This window comes from Pseudopipra pipra, chromosome 1 (genome assembly GCF_036250125.1).
Source record: "Pseudopipra pipra isolate bDixPip1 chromosome 1, bDixPip1.hap1, whole genome shotgun sequence".
NCBI lineage: Eukaryota > Metazoa > Chordata > Aves > Passeriformes > Pipridae > Pseudopipra > Pseudopipra pipra.
This window is the reverse complement of record NC_087549.1, coordinates 134,749,249-134,773,053: the sequence shown is the minus strand read 5'-3', so window position 1 is coordinate 134,773,053 and position 23,805 is coordinate 134,749,249. Positions and strand designations below refer to the sequence as shown.

Sequence of the window (23,805 nt, the reverse complement as noted above, 5' to 3'; positions counted from 1 at the left end):
TAGGTGGTCATGAAGTTACAAATAGCTGGAAGCTGGGAGAATGTTTTGAGAAAGATTGTGGTAAATTTTCTTTGAGCGTTTTGCCATCTGGCATCTGTTAGAAGCCACTGATGGAGTTGGGCTGTGGGGCCACCCAGCTGGTGGCTTCTGTGTTCTCTCAGGTACTGCAAGGAGATGCCTGTCTGAACTTGAGTTGCTTGAAAGTCAGGCAGTTAATTTGATCCAGCCACTTCAGCTTTCTCTACAGACTTGGGAGGGTTGTGGGCACCTTGAGATAACAGTTCATTCTGCACACCTCTATCTAATGCTTGTGGTCAGACAGCTCACCCACAGTTGGGTACCTGGTGCTGCCAGGCAAAACTTCTCTCTGATGCTCTGGTATCTCTGTCTGAGTAACTGCTTATCTGGCATAAGGGTGAAATGAGTTGTAAGTGTTACTGTTTGTGATCTTGACTATTCTTTCTCTGGGATTGTAAAATTCCTACAACTGTTGACATCTAACAAACTGCATCATCTCTTCCACATGACACCTTACAAATCTTAAACATAGCTAAAGGATAATTTCAGCTGAACACACAACTGGCTGGGCAGGTAGTAGGTATCTGCCTTGCTCTGAGGAAGAGGAGACAGGCTGAAACTCCTGCCCAGAGACTCGAATCATGGCAAACTTGGCTTGGTCAGATCAGAGCTTGGGGAGGAGTTACATTCTTCAACATGAGCACCAGAATAAAAAGCTAAGTAACTAACCTATGACCAGCTATGAGTCTTAGCTGTAGACCTGACTTGGAAAGATATGGTAATAAGGGGTGTCCAAGAAGGATGTGTTTAGGTTTACTTTAACTATTCAAGAAAAATCCAGAGTATACTCTTTCTTTAAAGTAGTTTAAGTTTTCAAAATACCAGTTTAAGGACTGCCACTTTTATAAATTTGTGTTATATTAAACCTCAGCCTTTAATTACTGCTTTCTTCTAAAGTAGCCATTAGGTCAGCAGACTGCAAAATATATGGGTTCTCTCAGCCAAGGAATTCTGTCAGCCTTTCTAATTACTGTGTTTGGGTTTCTTTTATGGGAAGGTAAGACCACTGCTTCTCCTGAGAAGTAACTTATTGAGTCTGAAACTTACTATTCTTTCACAAATGGATGTTGACACTTAAATAGACGGCACACATTTTTAAAAGGCTAAATTTCAAGTTCATATTCTCATATTTGACACTGTTGACCTAATCTTTTAAGCTATGTAATTAATTGTCTTAGCAGATTGTTCTTAAAATGACTAGGAAGCTGATGGTAGTGACACTTGACATGCTACACTAAGGTCATATTAGCATCTTCTACTAGTTTTCTGCCATTTAAATGAGTGTTCTGCTTGCCTTTTTTTTTTTTTTTTTTTTTGCTGTTTAGAGTAAATATGTCTATCTGGAAGAATAGATACGGGTAGAAGCTGGATATGCATATTTTTATGTAAACATACTTCATATTTTTGCCAGAGAACTATTAAAAGTAAGTTAAGTTTCATTAGCAGGTATGAGGAGTTTGCACTGTTAAATCCATCATACTGCTCAGAATACTTTTGTGGTATGGATTTTGTTAATATTTCTAGTGTGGCCTTCTTACTGCATGTATGTGTCTAAATCATTCACTATCAGATGTACTCAAGTCCACATTGATTTTTTTCTGGAGCATATTAGGCTGAATTTTTTTTCAGCTATCTGGTGCTGTGCTAATGGAAGAGTCTTGAATTGGCTTTTGCTCTCGGTGCCTTCTGAGTCTGTCCTTTCCTGCTTGGTGAGAACTTTTTGTGCTTCAAAATCAGAAGCAAAACTCTGGGGAATGATAAATAGCTGCAATTCTGCAGTCTTTTTGAACCAGTTACTGCATAAGTGACAAACCTGTGATGATTCTGCTGTGGAGTCTCTGCAAAAATCCAGTTGAAAGCAGAGGGAGAAAGTGAATATTTGTGCTTTCTTTTAACATAATGTAGGACTTGTGGGACAGTGTCTCTGTATGTTGTACTGGGAGGTTTTTGTTACATCATTTAGTGATTTAAAGCCTTCTATCCAGTATACAGCTGAGAAGCAAAATTCAAGACAGTCTTAGCCTACATAGGTTGTCTGATCCTGACCCAGGGGTCTGTTTACCCATTGGCTATCATCAAAATAAATGAAATAAAAGTCTGGGCAAATGTTCCTCAGATTGGTGGAAATGAGCAGCTGAATGATAGATATCTGCCCTTCAGTGTGGTGGATTACTTTGGGTAGATGTGACCAAGTTGTCTTTGTTCTGTGTCATTTGATGCTAGCTGAGGGACATACAGGTGACCTTCACCTCCTGCTCAGTGGGATCATTATTAGAACATGCATAGTGGTAGGGAGTTAGGGTAGCTGTGCTGGAGGAGCATGAAAGGAGTTGCAGCCACAGGACATACTTTTGTAGAAAACACACTTGATCAGTTTGGTCAGTCACAAATATTGTTTCTGAATTGTATGTGCACCAGTAGTGACTTTTATGGGTATCCACTCTCCTGTTTTGTGCATTTATGCTTAGGACTGCTTCACTCAAGTTCAAGTGGAATGTAGCTGGAAGTCGGCAGCAATCTTGGCCACTTGCTCTTTCTGACACTTCTGTGTGGGGTGCAAGTGAACTTCAGGTGTTGTTACAGATCTGCACATTCTGCAGAGCCAGGTGGCACGATTCCTCTCATGTTACTGCTCCATGGAGTGGCCATGCCAGTCCTGTGTCAAGAAATTTGTCACAGAAGTTCTTGAAATCAAACTTGGTCCTACTTTGTTCAGAACCCTTCAGCTAGAAGGGGTCTGTGTGGTTTCATAATGGTTCTGGGGAACAGGTTGGGAATTGCAGAATACTGATATTCTGGGAAGGCCAGATCAGGGAGAGGAAGGGATATCACCAGGTTTGTCTGTCTGTTCTACTCTGGGTCTTGCCCCCATATTATTTCAAGCAGTGTATCACATTGTCTTGAGGGCTTAGGGTTTGTGATTTTTTTTCTTTATAAATTGATTGTGCTGGAGCAACAAATGGCTACCTTTGACTGGAAAAAAGTGCCTTTGGAGGCTGAAGTCAGCAGGGTAGATTAGGTTTCAGCTTTGTTGCCACTAGATTTGTAAGTGAGCAATAATTGGAGTAGAATTAGCAACAGAGAAACTTCCATTTATAAAGGGAACTGTTAGAGCATAAAAAATGTGGCTTATGCCTTGCCTGATGGTTTTCTTCCTAGCAGACCAGCTTTTGTGTCCTATTTTGCCATTAAGTGTGAAGTGGTACTGAGCATTCTAGACTTTAGAGAACTAGGCTAGCTCAACATTAGTCTCCAGCTGCTGAAAGCATATACAAAATTTCACACTTTAATATAGGATGTGGAATCCTTACTTGGTGTGCTGATGAAGTTTTGGCAATTAAAATCCCTATACTACATCATGAATAGGAAGAATGCTTGAAGAGCTTTCAGAAGCTCAGGTTAACCAGTCCCCCCCAGGAGGGCACAGAGGGAAGGATGTGACTGGAAAGCAAGCTGGGATGTTAAAGGTTACTTCAGTATTGACAGCAGGTAGTGCTGGTCATCATCAATATGAGTGCAACTATTACACTGCCAACTTGTTGTGTTTTATTTTCACTTATTTCGGGATGCGCAGTAAGTTTTTGATGAATTATAACTACGCTAACAATTATTTGCCTTACGTACCAGCAGTGATTAATTGACCTTGTAATCACTTGGAGAAATCTATTCGGAGATTCTAGCTTTTGTGTCATTATTTGCTTGTACCTGGAGGGTTCCCGCTGCCAGTGAAGTACCAGTACTGTTTGGTTTGTCCATTAGAGGTCACTGTTTGAATACTTTTAGCGGTTTCTTTCCTGGGAAGAAACTCATGCTCCTGGTAGCTCTTCATCCTGCCTGGTAGGTGGTGGTGGACAGTAACTTAGTTTTTGCTGTTCTGCTCAGTCTCCTTAACCTCAGGTGGTCTGTGCTCACTGGTTTCACCATATTCTTGTGCTGCCTTTAAATTTTCTCAGTAGTTTCCTGCTATTCAGAGGTCATGCCTGATAACTTTTCTATCCTTTGGCTCTCGTGCTCTGATTCCTTACCTACTATTATCAAATGTCTAAATGATGAGAGATCTGGAACAACTATTTTTTCATCAGACCTCTCCTATGTTACATAATGTCGTTTTCTCTGTCCTCCTTTTTTTTCCTGAGCTGATGTCTTATGCTGTTCTGTGCACTTTCTATTGCTTTTCACGTGATTCTCATGTAATCCTTTATTCATCTTTAGTCCTTTCCTTTTTGTGAGGTGACTCAATAGTTTTTTGTTGCTGGTTCCCATTTCTACTCCTGAATTTTGTTGGAGTTCACTTTCCTGTGTATTCTGATCCTGTCAGAATACATGTGTCTCATTGATCATGTTCCTTTGACAGCCATGTAGTCACCCTTTATCATCCTTTTGCATTTTGTCTTCTTCCAGTAGAGCAGTTCAAAACTTTACTTTTTTTTCTTCTGCTCACACGACTTACTGCTTCTTTTCTCTGCCATCTTCTAAATTGTTTTGCGCTCTGTATGTAACCAGTACAGAAGCTTGTCAGTTCATTGCTGTTAACCCTCTTGACTGTGTCCTGGGTCTTATTTAACATGCTGCTAAAATCTCTTGGTTTCATTTTTATATTAGGACGTCTCCTTTCTGAGTCACCTTTCTGGCTGTAGTGGATACCTGGGTGTATGGGAGGTATTCCAGAGACAAAGCAACACTGCATCTGTCTGTCCTGAATTCCTTCCCAGTCTAGCTGCTCTGTCTTCTCCAGTCTGCTGAAATGTGTTAGGGTGTTTCCCACTGGTATTGTCTGACACTTTGCATCTTGCCTGGTATCAGGTTATTTATATAGCAAACTTGCTGACCTCTGGAAGAAACTAGATGACTATATTCTTTACTCTTTGTTGCTTCTTGTAGTCTCCTCTACTTTGCTTCTGCCTCTGCTTCCTTCTGATAAGTCATTCCGTGCTGTTGTGCTGGCGTGATACGCCCCAAAATGGTGCAAGTAAGCTGTCTGTGTGGTGAGACTAGGGTTGTGTCCAAAGCACAGGAACTTGTGGCTGACAGTGGCCTATCAGCAGTGCCTGGGAGTGATGCTTTAAATTGACAGTAAGCCTTTTATTTTTGTTACATATTTTGATTTGGTTTTACTTTATATTTCTGATGCAGGGATCTCTAAAGGGAAATATCTTTAGGAATGAAGTGCAAAGGGAGACATGAGAAGGAGGGAAAAGGAGATTCTTCTACATATACCTTACTAAATTTGTGATATCTGAGTTCTGCAAAAATGTTAGCTTTTTTCCTTCCTGAAAAAAAACCCAGACCTTTGGTTCTGAGAAAGTACAGATGGTAGAGCATTTTATCTTTAAATAATATAAATTTTGGTTTTAGGAAGCTTTGGGAGAATAAAACAGAATAATTTATGAAAGAGTCTTGTCCTGTAACGGTATAAGGGTGCATGCTGAAACTACCCAATTTATACATAAATTAAATTGTCAAGTTCGTGCTGTATGACAACAGAGTCAGTTTTGCATTGTAAGTAAAGCGTCAATACTAAAAATGTAGACAGAAATCACTTGCCTTTGAGTGCTTCAGAAGCTGTTCTCTTATTAAAGGCACCTGCAAACATATTAACTCCTTTTTCTTTTAGTCTTGATGTTTTATGACATTAGTACAAATTTCTTGTGTCTTCACTTATTTCCCAGTGGCTTAAATTAACTGTAATTTTTTTGTCCCATGTAAATTCTCCATGTGTATGTACAGATTGTAATGGAAAATGATTGGAAATCCTCTTGCCCAGTTCCAGACTATTTTGAAGTTGGCATTTTCAAAGCTAGTGAATGGTGCAAAAGGGAACTCACTTTGTTAAAGAGCTTAATTTTGTATTACAGAATTTACTGTTTAACAAGCCAAGTGGAATTTTTTTTATACTAATATGGAAGCACAGAGACAAGAAGGTAGATTTGGTCTAGATTGAGAGGAAACTGGATTTAGTTTGGTATACTTGGTTTTGTACTTTATTTTCTGTGTATTCTTTTTGTTCTTTTAGTAGTCAGGTGTGTTGAAGCGGATAATGACACAGCTTTTCCCTTCAGACCACTCACCATCTGGCCTCTTACTTTTTCCATTGATGTCTTGTGACATAACCCTTGGGGTGAAATAATTTCCTGATCTTTATGTGATGATGGGCAATGTGGTAACTGTTGCTCTTGACTCAATATCTCCCGTAGTTGGAAATGAAATGTATAGTCAGCTGAAGCCTGGGGGAAGGTAACGCAGAGGCACAGGGAGGACTGTACCATACAGACTGAAAGATGTGGCTTTAAGTACTGGGTATAGGGACCCCAAACTAGGAAGGAGCTTAATTAATTTCCAGTTCTGAGGACTGGAACAAGGAACACATGTGCTGACTTTGCTTTTGAGCAGTGAGCTCTTTTACTGCAGCCTCTTCTGTGTGTGTGTTTAGAGGACAGGCTGGTGTCCCCACTAAGCAGTGTCAGCACAGCAGACGGCAATGCTGAATTGGAGGAAGAGTCAGTTGATTCAAGTAGCAGTGAAAAATAGTTCTGTGTGAGTTCTTAAAAACATTTCAGTGGTATAAAAAGTGTAAGCTGCTAATACTGTCCAATTAATGCAAACTGAAATTTTGAACCATTCTTCAGATACGCTGAAAAGCAGAATTCTGTTACTAAGCACTGCTAAGCACCCAACAACATGAGTATTTCTGAGTAAGAGAAGGTGACCTTCACCTTTGAGGTTAACCTATGGTGTTGGTTCAAGGCCTGGTGTTCAGGACATCTGTAAACTGCAGACAACATGTTTAATAGACTGAAGTGAAGAGAATATTGAGGAAGGGAAAGGTGAACATGCTGGATGAACTTCAGACAGTTTGATTTATGTAAAGCTGGCAACTGTGCAGTAGTGCAAAACTCCGAAAAGATCATGCCTAAACACCTGAAGGAGACTCACTGAGATTTAGTGAGAGAGACCATTTGCATTTGGTGGAAGCCTGATAATTCTAAATTTAATGCTATCAACTCAAGTTCTTTAGTCCTGCAGAAGTTATTTATTTTAACCATTTCCTGCTGTTGAAAGATCAAAACGTACAGATAGTCTGACCTGTAACAAGGGTACATAGCCTGTGTACTTCCAGCTTTTTCCATAGTATACTGCATGAGTTGTTTTTCCTTCTGACTTAAAAATAAGACAGCAAAGCATCTTGGCTGAACTGTGCACTCCTCACAAAATGATTATTGAAGCTGAAGATGCTGTGATCCACTACAGTATTTTCATGTCACATTAATTCAAAAAGCTTGGCTAATACTCTATTTTCTTCAAAATTATTTGTAGAAATGAAGGGGCATGTTTATATCCACATACTTGTACTCATCCTTATTTGCGCTGTTCCTTACTGCTGTAAAAAAGCATTTTTGTGAGTTATTCTGATGTGGTTTCAGTTCTTTGCTGTTAAGTGATTTATTTTCAGCCTAGTAACACCTTCCTAACCTCAGCTGCTGGTTTCTGGTATTGTTCTTCAAACTTTGAAGTTCATCGTAAGCTCTCTTCTCAGAGAAGAACAGATTTGTCCTTTGTCTTCGCTAGATGTCACTTGATTCCCAGTGTCCTCTCAGCCTTTCTTGTGCTCACTGCACTTCTCCTTAGCCACTTCTCTGGCTTCTAAATTAGAACTGTTTATTGATAAATTGCTTTGTTAGCACAGTAGCACATTAGTGAGCTATAGTATAATTTAAACATATTCATAAAAACAGTTTCATAACTGAGGTGCTTCTGTGGATAATTGCAATTAAAAAAACCCTGCTGGTTTCTGGAAGGAGCTGAAGATTAGGGAGACAAGTTTGTTTTTAATGTTTTCAGAGTGAGGAAGATTAATATCCATCTTTGGAAGAGTGGAGGGAGGGCAAAAGGGGAAACTTGAACTACATAGTGTGTAAATTAAGTACTGTATGCTTCAGTTGGGATCAGGATTCTCTCCAGTTAACTGCCAAGTATGATATCAGCATGCCTATGAATATTTAAAATGAAAACTGTTGTGTTCTCCCTCAGCTAATTCCTCTTTCATTTTGGTGAAGCTGATTGCTTCTCTCTCAGTATAACAGAACCCTTGTCAAATTAATCTAAACATGACTCCAGCTCTATGAGTACAGTTATATTGGATGAAGAATGCATTATATATTTAGTATTCTAAATTCTTCCTCCCCCATGAAATGTGAGTAACATTTCATGCCTTTATGACCTTTACACTAAGGGATCCTTACTCATGAAAAGTTCCTGCTGACACTAACTGGATTAGCAAGTCTGTGGAACTGGGTTTATTGTATTGTACAGCCCACAGGTTTTACTTTAGGCTTAAAAAGTGGGTTTTTGCTCTTGGCAAGAAAACCTTACCTGAGATCCACAGTGCACTGATAGGACTCTCAAAGGTCTGTATTGAGTTCTCTTTACTCTGTATGACTCTTGACCAGCTTTTAAGCGGAACAATTTAATGAGAAACTGGCATAGTCTTATAAATCTCTTTTCTGTCAAGTAGTGCTATTTAAATAGCTCTTCTGGATAAATATTCCCTTAGAACCTGTAAAGGTTTGGAGTACTACTGAACATCATGTTCCTACGTACTGCAAAATTACTTCATTAAGTAGAAGAAACATTCTGAAAAAACCAGGGTTTGTGCAGCCTGAAGTTTTTAAGAATGTGAATGCCAAAGGAACTAATCTTATTTTTAAAAATTAAAATTCTTATTTCACTTGATGTCTGTTTCAAAAACCATTTAATTCAATTGGAGGTTTTCTATAGCCTTTGGATCATAGTTATTAAGGAGATTGCAACCTTACTCATGCACATTTTTATGCATTATAAGGTATTACAGATGCCCTTTTCCAACCAGCAGTGGGACAGTGTTTATTTTGAACATAAGTTAAATGGTTAAAGAAGTTTACATACCATGTGTTCATCTCATGGAGACTAACATTTTTACTCAATCATTTCACTTATCCAATTGGGTAGTTTATTGATTCTTGTCACTTTTTTCATTTGAGCTTCCTTATCTAAAAGGTTTTATATTTTATTTTTAAATTGTAAAGAAAGTTTTGATATAGATCTCTTTTACCAAGAGTGTCTTCAGAAATGTTTAATTTAATGTTGGTCCTTACTAAATACAAAAAACCACCAGACTAGATTTCATCTTTCAAGTAAAAGGAAATGGAGACTTAATTTTGCAAACACCTAAGTATGTTTACTTTTAAAGTAGCGAGGATCCTTGTTGTTTTCCAGGACTTCACAAGTGCTTTAAGAGAAATAATCTTGGAGAATATTTTAAGAAATAAAGACTTTCTGAAGCCTGTGCATTTTCAGCTGCACAAAGACCTAACTGAATGACAAAGGAGTGTCAGAGTTAGGAAAATAAAAAAATAATAAATCTGCTTTTCTTATCTTCCATTTTCTGTGTTCTTCCTCCTTTGTCAAAGGTTGAGTATACAAAAGGAACTGGATTTGGATGTCAATTCTAGGTAGTGGTAGGAGAACCTTTTGACTTTCTGCTTTATGAGAAAGGGTTACATCTGAGACACTTAATTCCAAGCTGTTGTCACTGATTTGAATGTTCTTAGTATGTTGCTTTGCAGGGTAGTTGTCTTGGATGAAAGGTCCTTCTAGCCGAGTATCTGTTCTCCAACAGAGGGCAACATCAGACCTTGGTCGTGTCTGATTCTCAGTGTGGGAAGAGAACTAAGGCTTAGATCCAGGATACTCTAGATGCAGAGTTATATGGGCATTAAATAGTAGCATTTAGTCCTCCTTATCTATGTTTTGGAAATAATTTTGTAACTTTTGAACACCTGCTGGTTATGTAGAAATAAAATGTAATAACTCACCTTGAATGAAAGGTTGCTCTGATGAGAACATGTTTTAGTGTCTAAAGAATTGCCTCTAACTTCAGGGCAAAAAATACTATAAATGCTTTGAAGAATAATAAGTTGCCAGTTCTAATTTCCTGAAACATGAACAAAGTCCTCATATTCCTTGTAAGCAGCCTGTAGACCCTGTCTTTCACTGTCAGCCAACCTTTTGAAATCAAGGTGAAGTCTACAGCTGTCACAGTGAATCACCGTATGCAATTTCCAATATTGAACAAGGGGATGGAAGCTACTCCTGGTCTTGTGAAGTGCGACTTAATATGAATGGGGCTGCATGATGTGACTGAAGCTTCACAGGAGAACACAAAGGCATGGGGCTGCCAAATTTTACTAGCATTTGCTGAGGAGGAGTTGTTAATGACACTGGGCAGCAGATGGTCTGAGAAGAGTTGTTAAGACACTGTGGATCGTACTGTAAATATGTGGGTGAATGGAACCGGGATGCTGACAGTTCACTCTCACAGCTCATCATGAGAAGGTGACTCGAGTGGAATTCAGTATTGCCAGAACATGAATGTCTGGGGATTTGGCAGTCTGCTATATATCTGGAAAGAATTTTGCAACATAACAGTGGGAAGGTAGTTGGGTTGTGTAAAGTTCAGAACAGAGAACATGATATGACTAGTCAGCCTTGCTTGATCACCACTGATCTTTAGACCTGAAGGTATTGAACCTATGCAGTTTAGCTACAAGAGCAGTTACGGGAGTTTTGAGTCTTCTCATTTTCATTGAATACAAGAGAGTATTCATTCATATTACAAACGAATCTGAATTGTTGAACCACAAAATAAGCTGTTACAGAAAAAAAGTCCTGTCTTTTCCCTACCAAAAACCTGGTCTTGACCTACTTTTCTGTTTTTCCTTCTCACGAAATAGCTCCGTGCCCTCCATCCAAACCCAAAAGTACAATTGTGGATTAGGGCTTTTCATTTTAATTTAACAGAGTGAGACACGAAGTATTTCATTCAAATCCTTTGCTGAATAGCTTACCCATGCAGCTTTTAGTATATCTTGGAGAAAATAATGATATAAAGTATCCTAAGTGTGATTCACAACATAAAATACAGTATTGGGGGAATTATACAGGTATATCAGAAGCTGTGCAAGGGCACAGCTCCTGTTGTTCCCTAGGGACACTTACTCATACCTGTGCCCTGAGAAAAGAAAACCAAATTGAAAACCTCTAATAAACTAGCCAGTGGTAGCTGAGTTTTGCCCCGTATTTGCAAGTGAGATAATCAGGTAGAATTCCAGATTCTTCAACTATGTAGTGACTCATTGAAACTAGGGTTCTCTTTGATGGTGGGATCTTCAGTGCAAATGTAATCTTCATAATCTCTGGAAGCTGTTTTCTTCCTGTCTCCTTGATGTCTGCATGTCATCTTTTTCTGTGTAGTTTCATGGGGTTTTTTGGATTGTTTTGTGGGGTTTGTTTTTGTTGTGTTTTTGTTTGTTTGTTTGCTTTTTTTTAAATAAGGAGTGTTCACCTTCTTCCTCGAAATGATTCTTTATCTCTCCACAGTCTCTTAGCTTAAGGCAGAAGAGAGAGATAAACTTAAGAATTAATTTATTCTAGAATGGGGAAACAAGCTGGTTTGGGCAGGTATTTGAAAGAATATATCCACTAAATCTGTTGCTTGTTCAAGGTAGCTCAGTACCTGGGTCACAGAATCACAGAATGGTTCAGATTGGAAGGGACCACAGTGGGTCATCTCGTGATGCCAATTTGCAGGTTTTTTTAGAGTGTAACCTCTTACACTGTCAAAAAGGCCAAAACCTTCATAACAAAATTTTTATTAATTGCCTCAATTGTATAACTTCAGGCAAAATGTGTTTGGTCTCTGTATTGTTTAGGCTAAAACTTAGTATTTGCTAGTACTTCTGATTCCTAGTCTTCATGAACATAGTATCTGAGAAGAGCAGAAACATAGTTTGCCTGTCCATGGCATATCATCAAAGTCAAATTATAAAGTCTAATTTCTGAAATGAAAACATTTTAATATTGGTAATTACTGTTCTGGTGAAATATTGAGACTGGAAACAGCTGAATTGTGTCAATTAAAGTCCTCAGTTAACTTCTGTTAGGGAATAATTTGAAACAGCAGTAGTAGTGCATTACTCTTTACTTTCTGAAGGCACATAATTCTCACTATCATTGAATGACAGATAGGCATGGACTTGTTGGAAAATACTGCAAAGGGAGCTCTTTTACATATTCAGATTTACCTAATAACTTTATAAAAAAGTCTGCTAAAAGCCTCCTGCAATGAATATGACCCTCAACAGTAATATTTATGTAATGTAATTAGAGTCTTCCTTAGGGATCCCATTATTGTTCACAATGTAATCAGACTTATAATCTAGTAAATGTGACATACTGTAATGTTCTGCTTTGTAAACATTATTGACTCCATTTTAAGACTGAGATTGCCTCATACCAACAAATAAAAGAAAATCATGGCCTCATAAAACCTTCTAATTATTTAGATGTGCACTCTGCAGGTTCCTAATGCAGTCAAAGTTGAGACTGAACCAAGGTGAATACTGAACACAGGTGCAGGCTTCAGTGCAGGTGACTTGCCAACCTCCTTTACACCTCAGCTGGCTGCTTTAATCTCACTAAGTTTACGGGGGAAAAGATGCAAATCTGAATAGGTTTTTAACTTCATTAGCACAGGCATATTCATACTGTGCTTCTGCCTTATATTTCATGTTTCTAGATAATAACAACCAGCTATTGATCTGTTGGTAATCCACTGTAGCCATGTGCATGTATTGATCAGTCTATCACTCAAGGGAGGTAACTGAAAATAGGCTTGGCTAAACAGTTCTTCTTTTAGGGCTAAACTTAATTTTTTATAAATTTTGATGTATCTTAAATGACCAAAAACTTGGATACTAGATTATTTAAGCAGTAAACAGAACGGACCATTGCTAAAAATGAGGTTTTATTTTGTTTGTTGCTTAAGACCTTTAATACAACTTCTGTCTTGGTATAACTACTTGTATCATTCAGTTTTTTTCCACTTAAATCATGAAATGATCTGAGTCTCTTAGGCTCTGCTCTTTTGAGACCTGTGTGTGCTGCATGAACTGAGATGACAGCCTGTGCCTGTTTGTTAGTCTATAAGAGCATTTGTTGTCCTTGTCTCTTTCTCTGCAGTGGTCTTTGTTAGTCAAAATATCTTACAATTCTGATAGTAATTTTTGAGGTTTTGAATTCCAGATAGGAGACTTTTTGAATATAAATTTTGCTTTTATTGCAGTAACAATGAGATGCTCCTTGTACTGCAGTCACTGCGAACGCCAGGTGCTAGAAAAGCATCTCTGGTCTAGGTAGCTTGCTCTAATTGCAGTCTCTCACTGTGAAAACTTTCCCACAGCTGTGCCAGCAAACATCGCAGACCTGAGAAATATAGAAGTGCTCAACTTTTTCAACAACCAGATTGAGGAGCTGCCTACACAGATTAGCAGCCTTCAGAAGCTCAAACATCTGAACCTTGGGTGCGTATCTTAATGCAAAAATTTGCTGTAATAGAGGTGCAATTAAAAGTCATTGCAACTGAACCTGGAACTTCTTATTTTTTGCAACTGAAGTTTCTTTTTGCTATTGAAGTTTCTTATTGCAAGTGTTTGTGAGGATAACTCGGCAATTACGACTTCAGAGTGTTCAGCTAATGTCCTGAATAAGCAGATACTTAGAAGTGATCAAACACTTACTCTGGTATACTGATAACTATTTAAGGGCAAAGCAACTCATATTCATCACATACTGAGGTCAAACTGAACAATTATTGAATTTTACTTCCCTAGCAACTGCCTCTTGCTTCTGGAGTTGCTGCAGAAGAATCAGGCTTTATTTCCTGTTCTGCTTTAAAAAAAAAAGATTCCACATTAATCTAGAACTTTAATTCCAAAGTTCCAAATCTGGGATTATAGACATTTCAATTTATATTAAACCTGTAAAAGAAGCAGCAAATCTTTAGATGTGGTATGCATTTAATTCAAAGAGCTAGTATTGACTGAATTTGAGCCCGGAGTGTTTCTGTTAAGTGTTCAGATAATATATTCCGGTAGAGTTGGTAATACTTTATAATAACTACAGTTGTGGAGGACTTTCTTGAATTAAGAAAACAAAGCATAGGACCTTCTTAAAATTAAATTGGCATATTAAAGTGTAACTATTTAGGAAAGCACTGGTAAGCATAAACTTTAGCACTACAGGCTTCTCATAGAAAGAATGTTGGTATTTTATAAAGTCATACTTCTGAACACCTTAAACTAAGCATTTCTGATTGTTCTGAATACTGATTTTCACTAGGCTCTGTGTATCCTGCTTTTAGATATTTTTGTAAAGCACTGGTAATTGAATTGCATCTGTTGGAATGCCAGTAAATGTTTTAATGATGATCTGTCTTCCCTGGTCTTTATTTGGTCGTAGTATATCTTTAGCTTTCCTTAATATCTGTTTGAACCGTAGTTTCTTCTCAGAGCAAATATTAATCAGGATTCTATATATTTTGGGGGTTAAATCCATATTTATAGACGTGTTGCAGTACATGAAGGAAGAAGTTGGGCACTTCCCATGGATTAAAGCAGTGAAAATTATTAGTATAGTTCAAATACTAGTCTTCATTAATGAAAAAAGAAATGTAGCGCAAAAGACTGCTTAATCTTAGGGCCCACAGACATTTGGGTCTGGAACCACAGTTGCCACCCTCATGTGTCATGTGGCCTAAAGTCTTACAGATTAAATGCTCTTCCTTCTTAATCCTGTCCTTACCCATAATCTTCCAGGTACAGGATTTACTACCTAGCCTTAGCTCTGCAAAATGGGTTCTGCTTTGCAGGTCCTTGGAGTCAGTGAAGAGGAAACTCTTCTGGCCTACTAGTTTTTCAGGAGGCAGCCAAGAAACCCTTTTGTCATCTGCAGTGCATGTGTTAGAAGGCTTCAGAACAGTCCTCCAGGGGAGAGAGGAAGCTTGAATAAGAGCAGAGATTATTTTTGGGAGAGTTTTGTTGCAGAAAGGTCAAGTGGTGGAGTGGAAAGAGGAAAGATGTACTGCTGCACTGAAAGCTTAGAAGTGTAAAATTTGGACGACAGGTGAGGAACAGTTTCTGAGGCACGAGCTCAGTGTTTGAACTTGTACAGGGCCAAATAGTGCTGGGCAGGGTCTTTGAGCTGGTTCGCTTTGCATGCCAAAGGATAGATACCATTCTGCCTTTTGTCAATAGGGAGAATATTAGTTCTCACCCTATTCTTTGGTTAAAAAAGGGAAGGCTGTCAGGGCCACTAGTGAAAAATGATCTGCTTTAGTCCTGTTTGCTCTAAAGAACAGTTTTTAAAACAGTGACAAGTCTGCAGTAGCAATAGTGGAGAGGAGCTTTCTGTGTTTTAATAATTACTACTACGCAGCAATAGTAGGTGTATGCCCATGACAAGACTCCTTATGGGGGATGAGGAGGAAGAAGGAGTTCATCTGGAGTTTAGCTACAGAGAGCTGATCTCTACAGGTTCTTGTTGTGGTGGCACTGGCTTATGCAAAAGTGGGAGAGGAAAGACGAGAGTTTGTGAAAGAAATGGTGTATGTGCTTCTCCTGCCTTTGCTACCATGGATGTGTAGTTTTTCTTATTTTTGGGTACCCAAATTTGTTAGTACATTTACTGGAGTTTTTATAGTTTTAAATGTTAGATCATGCTTCATACATTCATATATCATCTCCTCTTGACATCAGTTGTGACTGTTGTTCTTTATCACTTTAACATCAAAAAGAGAAAATTTAGAATATGTTTAGAGATAACATCTGAAAGGTCATCTTTGTTTCCAGTCATCACATAACAATAAAATCCCATTTTTGACAATGGCTACCTGTACAGGCTCTTCCTGAAGATGCCTACCTTCTCTGTTCCGCTTTTAAACTCGGGTGACAACTAAAGCAAGATCCATACACACAAGGTGTATATTTGGTGTACATGTAAAGGAGCAGTATGAGTACAAAACTGCCAGGTGGTTCTTTTCTGTTCATATGATAAACAGCCAGAGCTCTAGTTCATACACAAACGGTAAGGTTCTGTGAAGAGATCTCCAGCTCTGTGCCTGCCTTCATTATTGCAGCAGCTCTCTGGATCACCCTATTCAAGCTCTTTGAGGTCAGAGAGAAGTTACTGTTTTCTGTGCCTTGTCTGCTTCAGGTTATCAGAGAAATCCCTTCCTTCTCTTAGTTTTCCTTATGTTATGGCTGTTGCCAGTGGGAACTGCTATCCTAAACCTTCTTAAGACTGGCTGATTGAGCTATATTTAGATTAAGCCTTATCAATCACAGGACTGACATTTTATTTACTTCATGCTCCATGTGTCTAGTGACACAGATTTGCTGTTCTTAAGAAGAGGTTTGAGCAGCAGTTATCAATGAACACAAATACTGTGCAGTTGAGGTATTCCTCTTTGTATTTGGTGCCATGGTGAAGAACTATATGGCAGAATGGCACATGGTCAAGATGATGTGCAAAAGGGTAATTTGTAGTTTAGCTAGTCATCTACAAGAACCAGCTTTCTCTGTGGAACACTTTTAAGCTGAGCATGGCACTGTGATACGTCTCTCCCTTGTGCTGTATGTTTCAGATGTGGCTGCTGGTTGACATAACAAACAGAATCCCTTGTGGGTGCTTAAGTTTGGATATATTTATTGGAGTGAAAGAGTAAAAAAAGATCCGCATGTCAAGAGGGTTGCTCAGTATCTTGGAGCATCAACCCCTTTTCAAAACAAAAGGAAATCTTGACGTAGATTAAATTTTTTTATGGGGAAAAAAACCAAGTCCTGCGGCCTGTATTATTCCTACTAGATGAAGTGAATGCTGATGTCATGTTCTTTTCCTCTCCTCTTTACCTGCAGCATGAACAGGCTAAACACCTTGCCAAGGGGATTTGGATCTTTACCAGCTCTAGAAGTTCTTGACTTGACTTACAACAACTTAAATGAAAATTCCCTACCAGGAAACTTCTTCTATCTAAGTAAGAAACTTTTCTATAAACCTTGCAAATCTTCATGATATGGTGCTTTGCTTTCTGCAGTTGAAATTTATTTGATGGAGACCAAAATCCAGCAGAATTTTTTCTGATATTTATGTTTTTCTTTTAATATATCTTGAATACTTCTACATAGCACAGCAATATTTATCACTGATATACAGTCACCTGACACCTTTGGACATGAGAAGACTTGCTTAGTTCTTCTGAGTAATATTTCCTTGTGTCCCATACTCAGTTAAAACTTCATGGAGGGTTGCAAGCCTCAGGGGAAAATAAACAGTTTTGCAGCACAACTGTTGTGTGTTGAGTCTGAAAACAAATGTGTTCCTGACGGTTCATTACTGAAATGGTTTTATCAGCATGTTGATGTTGAAGTGTCCAGTATGTTAAAACATACACTAGGGTTACAAAGCTTGGCAGAGGAATGGTAGACCTAAGCTGACCTTTGCATATGTTAAAAATATACACTCAAGTTAAAAGAAAGGTATTGTGATGCATATGTGCAAAATGGTTGCCTAAGCAACTTGAATTCTGGCACTTTCTGGATTTCAGTGGTTCTGCTACCTTACCGATCTTTTCCAGTACTCTGCTGAAGTGGCTTCAGGTTCAGGGCATTCAGCATCAAAGTGACAGGTGAGGGGAGAGGAAGGAGTGCCACTGTCTGAGGGATGTTGTGATTGTAACCTGGCAGAGGAGAATTTTAAGTCAGCATTATTAAAAATGGTCACATTTATTGAAATGAAAAGAGGAGGAGTAAGACAAATGGGATCTCCTCTGGTGGGGAGGAGAGGTTTTGCTAATCTGACCACCTTCTTTCCTGCTGCACCTGATAGTTCTTTGTGAGTCTCCATTTTAATTTGTTTTTCAGACTGTCATGTATGCTAATTCAATAATAGCAAGCTACGTGATTGTGCTGGGTCATCTTTTTTTTTGTGAATTTCATAGAGACTTTGCATGGAAATTACAAATTACACAGTTTGAGTTTTCTATATTGCTCTAATTTCAGATCTCTTTGCCAGTGTTAGGTTATGCTTTCTGTAGAGCTTAACATAGATGTGTATTTGTCAAAAAAACTCAGATTTTTTTTTTTTTTAATGTTTGTTTTGGATGCAAATTGATGTAATAAATAAGAATCGGGGGTAATAAAGAGTAATGACTGTATTCTGACATCTGAGCATTCATACCATATGCCAGAATCTGCCAGAGATTACTATTGCAGAAATTGTTAATTGTGCTAGTCCTTTTGAATATAGGTGTTTTCTTGAACTCATCAACAATACAATAAGCCAGTAAATCTAAGTTTGACCTGCTTGTTATTATTGTGAGCCCTGGGTATGTCAAAGGCTTTCCACCAAGTCAGGGTTATTAATCAAACCTGACTCCTTTTTATTGATTAGACCTCAAATGGTTGGGTTATATGCCACCCTGTTTATATATTGCTATTTAATTTGCAGCCACCCTGCGTGCACTCTATCTAAGTGACAACGATTTTGAAATCCTGCCGCCAGATATTGGGAAGCTCACAAAGTTGCAGATAGTAAGTAATTTATCTAAATTCTTGGAAAATCAATTCACTTTTGCAACACTTGTAGGAATAGAATCCAGTCAATTTGAAGAGTGGTAGGCTATGTTTGCAGCAATAGACCACTACACCTGGAACTGTTTCTTGTTTACCAGAAGACACTTGTAAATAAATTGGAAGAATTGAGCATTTAGGAGAATGGTGGGGGAAGAGGGAGTAGAGTTCTCTTTTGAGCTGCTTTATGGTAACCGAAAATTGTTCTGACTGAATTTATTTTTGTTCTTAGCTGAGTCTTAGAGACAATGACCTGATATCACTGCCTAAAGAAATTGGTGAGCTCACCCAGCTTAAGGAACTGCATATCCAGGGAAATCGTCTTACTGTGCTACCCCCAGAACTGGGTAAGATTATGGATGATCATTTATTTATTTTTCTAATAACAACGATGATGCACTGTATTTCCTCTGAAATTATTATGCTTAAGTCATTATATAAGCTAATATTTACTTTTCCTTGAGAAATACTCACTTTTTGACTCCTACTGGATATACAGGAGGAGCCGGAAGATGATGAGTGTTTGATTTTATTACTTTTTTACATGTTACATTTTTCCTGTATATTAATACACCTGACTGCCAATTTGTTTATAACATCTTGCTTTATATAATGTATCATAAATATTGGGTCTGCAAAACAATTCTTGTCTCCGACTGGGTTTTGAGAACACTATTTAGATTAGCCGGAATTATATTAAGCAAAAAGCACAGCAGCATAAGTGACTTTTTAGTGAGTGTTCCTGTAAAAATGAGAGTTTGATCAACTAGAGTGAAATATAGATAAATTAGAGGAATTTTTTGTTTTTCAGTAAACTACTTTTCTTAGTGAATTGATAGCTCTTTCAGGTTGATATACTTTGAGTTTGTGATATTGGCCATTTAAATGCAGTTATAGGTGGCTCGTTTTAACCTATAAATTGGAGTTTTTCTTTGAAACTCAAGTATTGATTTTGCTGAATTTGCATTGCAGTATTCCATTTTGTGTGAGGGGCATTGTCCTTGTTTACCCCAAGCCAAAATTTGGTTTCAGATCTTTAAATATTTAAAAATGTTTTCATTGGGAATAATGTAGTTCCATCAACTACCTGTGTTTGAAACAGCTGTTGCACAGGGTCTGTTCCTTGGTTTTTGTTATTGTGGACTGTTACATGGTGAAGCTGCTTTGTTTCTTCTGGCACCTTCCAAATAATAGTTCCCAAAACTCAGGATAGTGACTAAAGTTAGGGTAATAAAGTAAAATTATTTGTTGTCATAAGAACTTGCATTGACCCACTGGAGAATGTGGCAGCTATGTGCTTAAATGTGACAGTCTGCAACCTATGCTTTTTGTGTCTACTTTTCTTCTGTGAGGCAGGGGAAGATGTTTGTTTTGACTCTTATTTATTTACCCACTATGGGGTTTTTTGCCTTTCCCCCTCACCACTGGTGGAGGAAATTTGTTCTCTTTTCCTTCATTTCAGATGTTTATTTCTTGACACAGGTATACTTTCTTTAGCTTTTTGTGTAAGTAATATTCATTTATAAAGTCCCTTTCAACAGCAGTAACATTTCAGATGCATGTAGTATCTGTAAATGTACTTTTCTGTAGCTTCCTAAATTACAGCCTTTGTGTTTTTTTCAGAAAGTGAACGTTAAATGCTGCACTGAGTCTAACCACCTTCTTTGGCTAATTAAATATTCTAAACATGCTACTGCCTTACAAGCTTAGCAGCAAATCCCTGTTAAATGGTTTTACTATCAAAATCCAACCCAAATGGAAATGTTTGAAAGAAAGTTCTCAATGTTTATTTTGCACTGACCTGCAAAACTCGGCCAGGGGAAGTGTTTTTCCATTTATTTAGCATTTGTTTGCATTATAGAACAGTATCACAGTCTGGTAGAAAAAGGACTTGTAGTTTTGCCCCAGCTGATCAAGCTGAGGTGCATTGACACATCTAAGTCCTTTGTTACCTCTGGTCTTTACTACTCAAAAGATATTCTATAAATTTTACTTTTCATTTATTAATTTATTAAATTTATGGCCTTGCTCAATACCTTCATTCGTCATCAGTTGGCATAATTTCTATCACAGGCTATGCCGTGCATAATGCTAGAACTATCTCAAATGTTTAAAATAGATTTCAAAGTATATTTCCAAAGAACATTACACTGAAGTCTAGAGTTGTAACTTGTGCAACTTGCAGGCATATTTACTGTGAAAAGTAATGTTCTTGTTTATTAAACATCTAGGCACACATCTAGGGAATGGAACGCCAGGCTAGCTTTGGAAGGGTTGTTTGAGATCAAGTAGGAGTAGGCCACAGGCAAGTGTGAATCTCTGATTGGTTAGAAAGTCACTTCATCTCTGCAGCCCTGTTTTCCCTTCTGCAAATGAAGGCAATTTAGAGAAGCACACACACCTTTGCAGTCAGTTTTAAAGACTGCCAATGACAGGTGGTATGAGAGGGTTGGAACCTACTGCGTGGACTGCCAATGCCATAGTCACCACGTGAGGGAAAACCATCTTTGTCTGCAGTCTGAGTTCTCCCTCCTAAATTTTTAAAATTGAATTATAATGTACTCAGAACTATCCAAATACTTTTTGCTGTACGTGTTGGGTAAATAGTTTTGCAGTGAGTAGGTCCTATTTGCATTAATTGGAGCTACTGCTGTTCCATTTAAAGTAAACAGTCTTTTCTCTCTCATTATCACTTTCATAATTAAAGGTGCTGAAGGCTTTTGACTGGCTTAGTTTGGGCACTGGTGGACAGCAGAGAGTCATTACATGTTCATTTACCAGGAAGATGGGCACAGTATAAAATATCAGGATAAAACAGTGTATTTGGATGAGGAGAATGGCATATGTGTGTTACATTAAACAGTTTTTTGAAGGTGATGGAAATAAGTGCAGAAGAAGGCATGGAGAATAGGGTATGTAAAAAGGCCACAGGCCTTGGGATTGGTGTGGAGAGAGATGACAATAAATAAAACCCTACAGCCTGCCTGTAATGTCACCTGATGTGATTGAACGTGGCAGCAGTGAAAGGGAGATTGGCATTATCCTTCTTTGTGTTTAGCAGAGAATACCTATCACTAATTTGAGAAAAATATTCCTGCCCAGGAGGAAACGAGGGCACTAAAAGAATGCACTGGTGGTCTGGTTGTCTGTAAATACAGTACGTGTGAGTGATGAACACAGGAAATGGCCAGGAGTAGGTGGGTGGAATTTGCAGCTTGTTTTTATCATTTGTCTCTCAAAACCTCGTTCATGAGGAATGGTGGTGGGCAGTCATATATAAACTTTAAAGAGGCACTGGCATTTTTTTCCCTAGCATTTAAAAGGTTATGTGCTGCATTGTGAGACAAATAAATCATGATTCACTGCAACAACAGAGTTGCAGTCAGTTATATAAATTGCCAAGGAGGCACTAAATCTGTCGCTTTGTGTATTCTGACCATTTAACAATGAGAATGGTGTTTGGAAAGAAAGCTGAATAGAAACAGGAACCACATAAGTGGTAGATGCAATTAGAATCACCAGTGATGGTGTTTTAATGTTCATTGTATGGTCATCTGGGTGCACCCATATGTACCACAATAAAGGTTTTCTTAGCAGAGTCAGAACTGTAAGAGTGGTATATGGTGCAGAGTATTCACAAAGATGTCACTAAATAGCCACCCAGAGAATGTAACCAGCTTATCTGTAGGTTTGAGGTTTTGATGTGAAAATGAAGGGTATGATTTTTAAACCCCAGATTCTAATATTGCCTGTGTGCATTACCCTGCTGCCAATACACGTGTGCACAAGTACACGAGGTTTGCTCATGTTTATGCATGTGGAATAACAGAGATTTCTAAGAATACATTTCTGCTTACCATCCTCCTTTTTCAAAATTGAATGTTGGCATCTGTGGCTTGTAAGTTGCTATTCAATACTGTTCTAGTTTATCAAATAATTTCCTCAGGTAAAGGGAAACACTGTCAAAAGTGTAAAGTTACATACATATTTGAAAAGTAGAAAATTCAAGCATTTTAAAAAAAGATCTTGATGGGGTAAGTAGCCGTGTTCCTTTTTAAGGAGCATGAAACATTTTGTAAATTAAATCTCTATGTCAGAATGGCTAAGTAATTCTTTCATCATTCTTTAGTTTTGAACAGCTAAATTACCTTCTGTGGATAAAGAATTGGCTTTAAATTTAAAGTCCAAGGAATCCTTCCAAAAGAATTTCCATCACGAGAAGACCTTTTTAAAATTTAGGCTTTTGAAATGGCTCTAGAATTTGTGAATTAATATTATATTACACAAAGTAGTTGCTGCAGTTGTTTGTTCAAATTAATATTAATCGAAATAGCAGTTTACTTAGGTAATTATAACAGGCATGTGCAAACACAGGAATCACTTATTTCACAAAAGATATTTCTTTTCTAAATACAGTTGACGTAAATGCCAAACTTTTCTTATTTTAGTATAAATTGTCACTGCACTCTACCTGTGTCACAACACAGCACTGCTCACACCTGCAGTACAGGTCGTTGGTGCTTGTTGGAAGCCTGAACACCCTGGGGCTCTTTGGATGCAGTTCTGAGCGCTGGAACAGCTAATTGATACCTTACAATTTAAAAACTTACGTGTTTCTACTTTTGGAACTAAGGCAAAGGTGGATAAACAAAGTAACTTGCTTTCTAGGACTGCTGATGTAGCAGTTATTAGTGAAGGAACAGTAGAAAAAATGTATGTAACAAGATAGGCTATGGAGAGGCTATTTATGTAGAAAAGCTTCTGTGAAAATCTGTGAATATTCTAATTGTAATTCTCATTTTAGGTTTAAGTTAAAAAAATGAAAAAAAAAAAGCCAAAACCACTAAACCCCAGCACTTGTTATGTAGTTAGAAACCAGGATGATTGCGGAGAGTATTTGGTGGGGATTAAGGTGTATGGGAAGAGGGCAACTGCAGTTTCATTACACATGGGAAGATGTTTCTATAACCCATTATTTAGATTTACACCACAGGCATTCTTTTCCTTATACTGCTGTAATTCTTGGCAAACTTTTCAAGATGCAGATTTGATCTTGCTTTAGTTTTGAAAATATACCAGTCTTACAGTCACTTCCCAGATGACTAGAGTGTGTGTGTAGGCTCTCCTAATGTTGACTGTACTCTGATTATAAGTATAATCAACATAATAATGATGTTTCTGTGAGCAGATATTTCATCTGTTGTGTTAGAGTTGTTGTAGGTAAGAG

General features: G+C 38.0%; 1 protein-coding gene across 3 annotated transcripts in view; it reads left to right on the top strand.

Moving 5' to 3' along the window:
• Positions 1–23,805, top strand: part of RSU1 (Ras suppressor protein 1) — a 103,405-nt gene that overhangs the window by 11,824 nt on the left and 67,776 nt on the right. For all 3 annotated transcript variants that reach the window (XR_010424939.1, XM_064634390.1, XM_064634379.1), the window contains exons 4-7: positions 13,355–13,475; positions 16,866–16,984; positions 18,457–18,539; positions 18,811–18,925. Coding sequence is in view for 2 of the 3 variants with exons in the window: in XM_064634390.1 (XP_064490460.1) it covers positions 13,355–13,475; positions 16,866–16,984; positions 18,457–18,539; positions 18,811–18,925 (438 nt within the window). In the remaining variant the exon portion in view is untranslated. The remainder of the gene's footprint in view (positions 1–13,354; positions 13,476–16,865; positions 16,985–18,456; positions 18,540–18,810; positions 18,926–23,805) is intronic.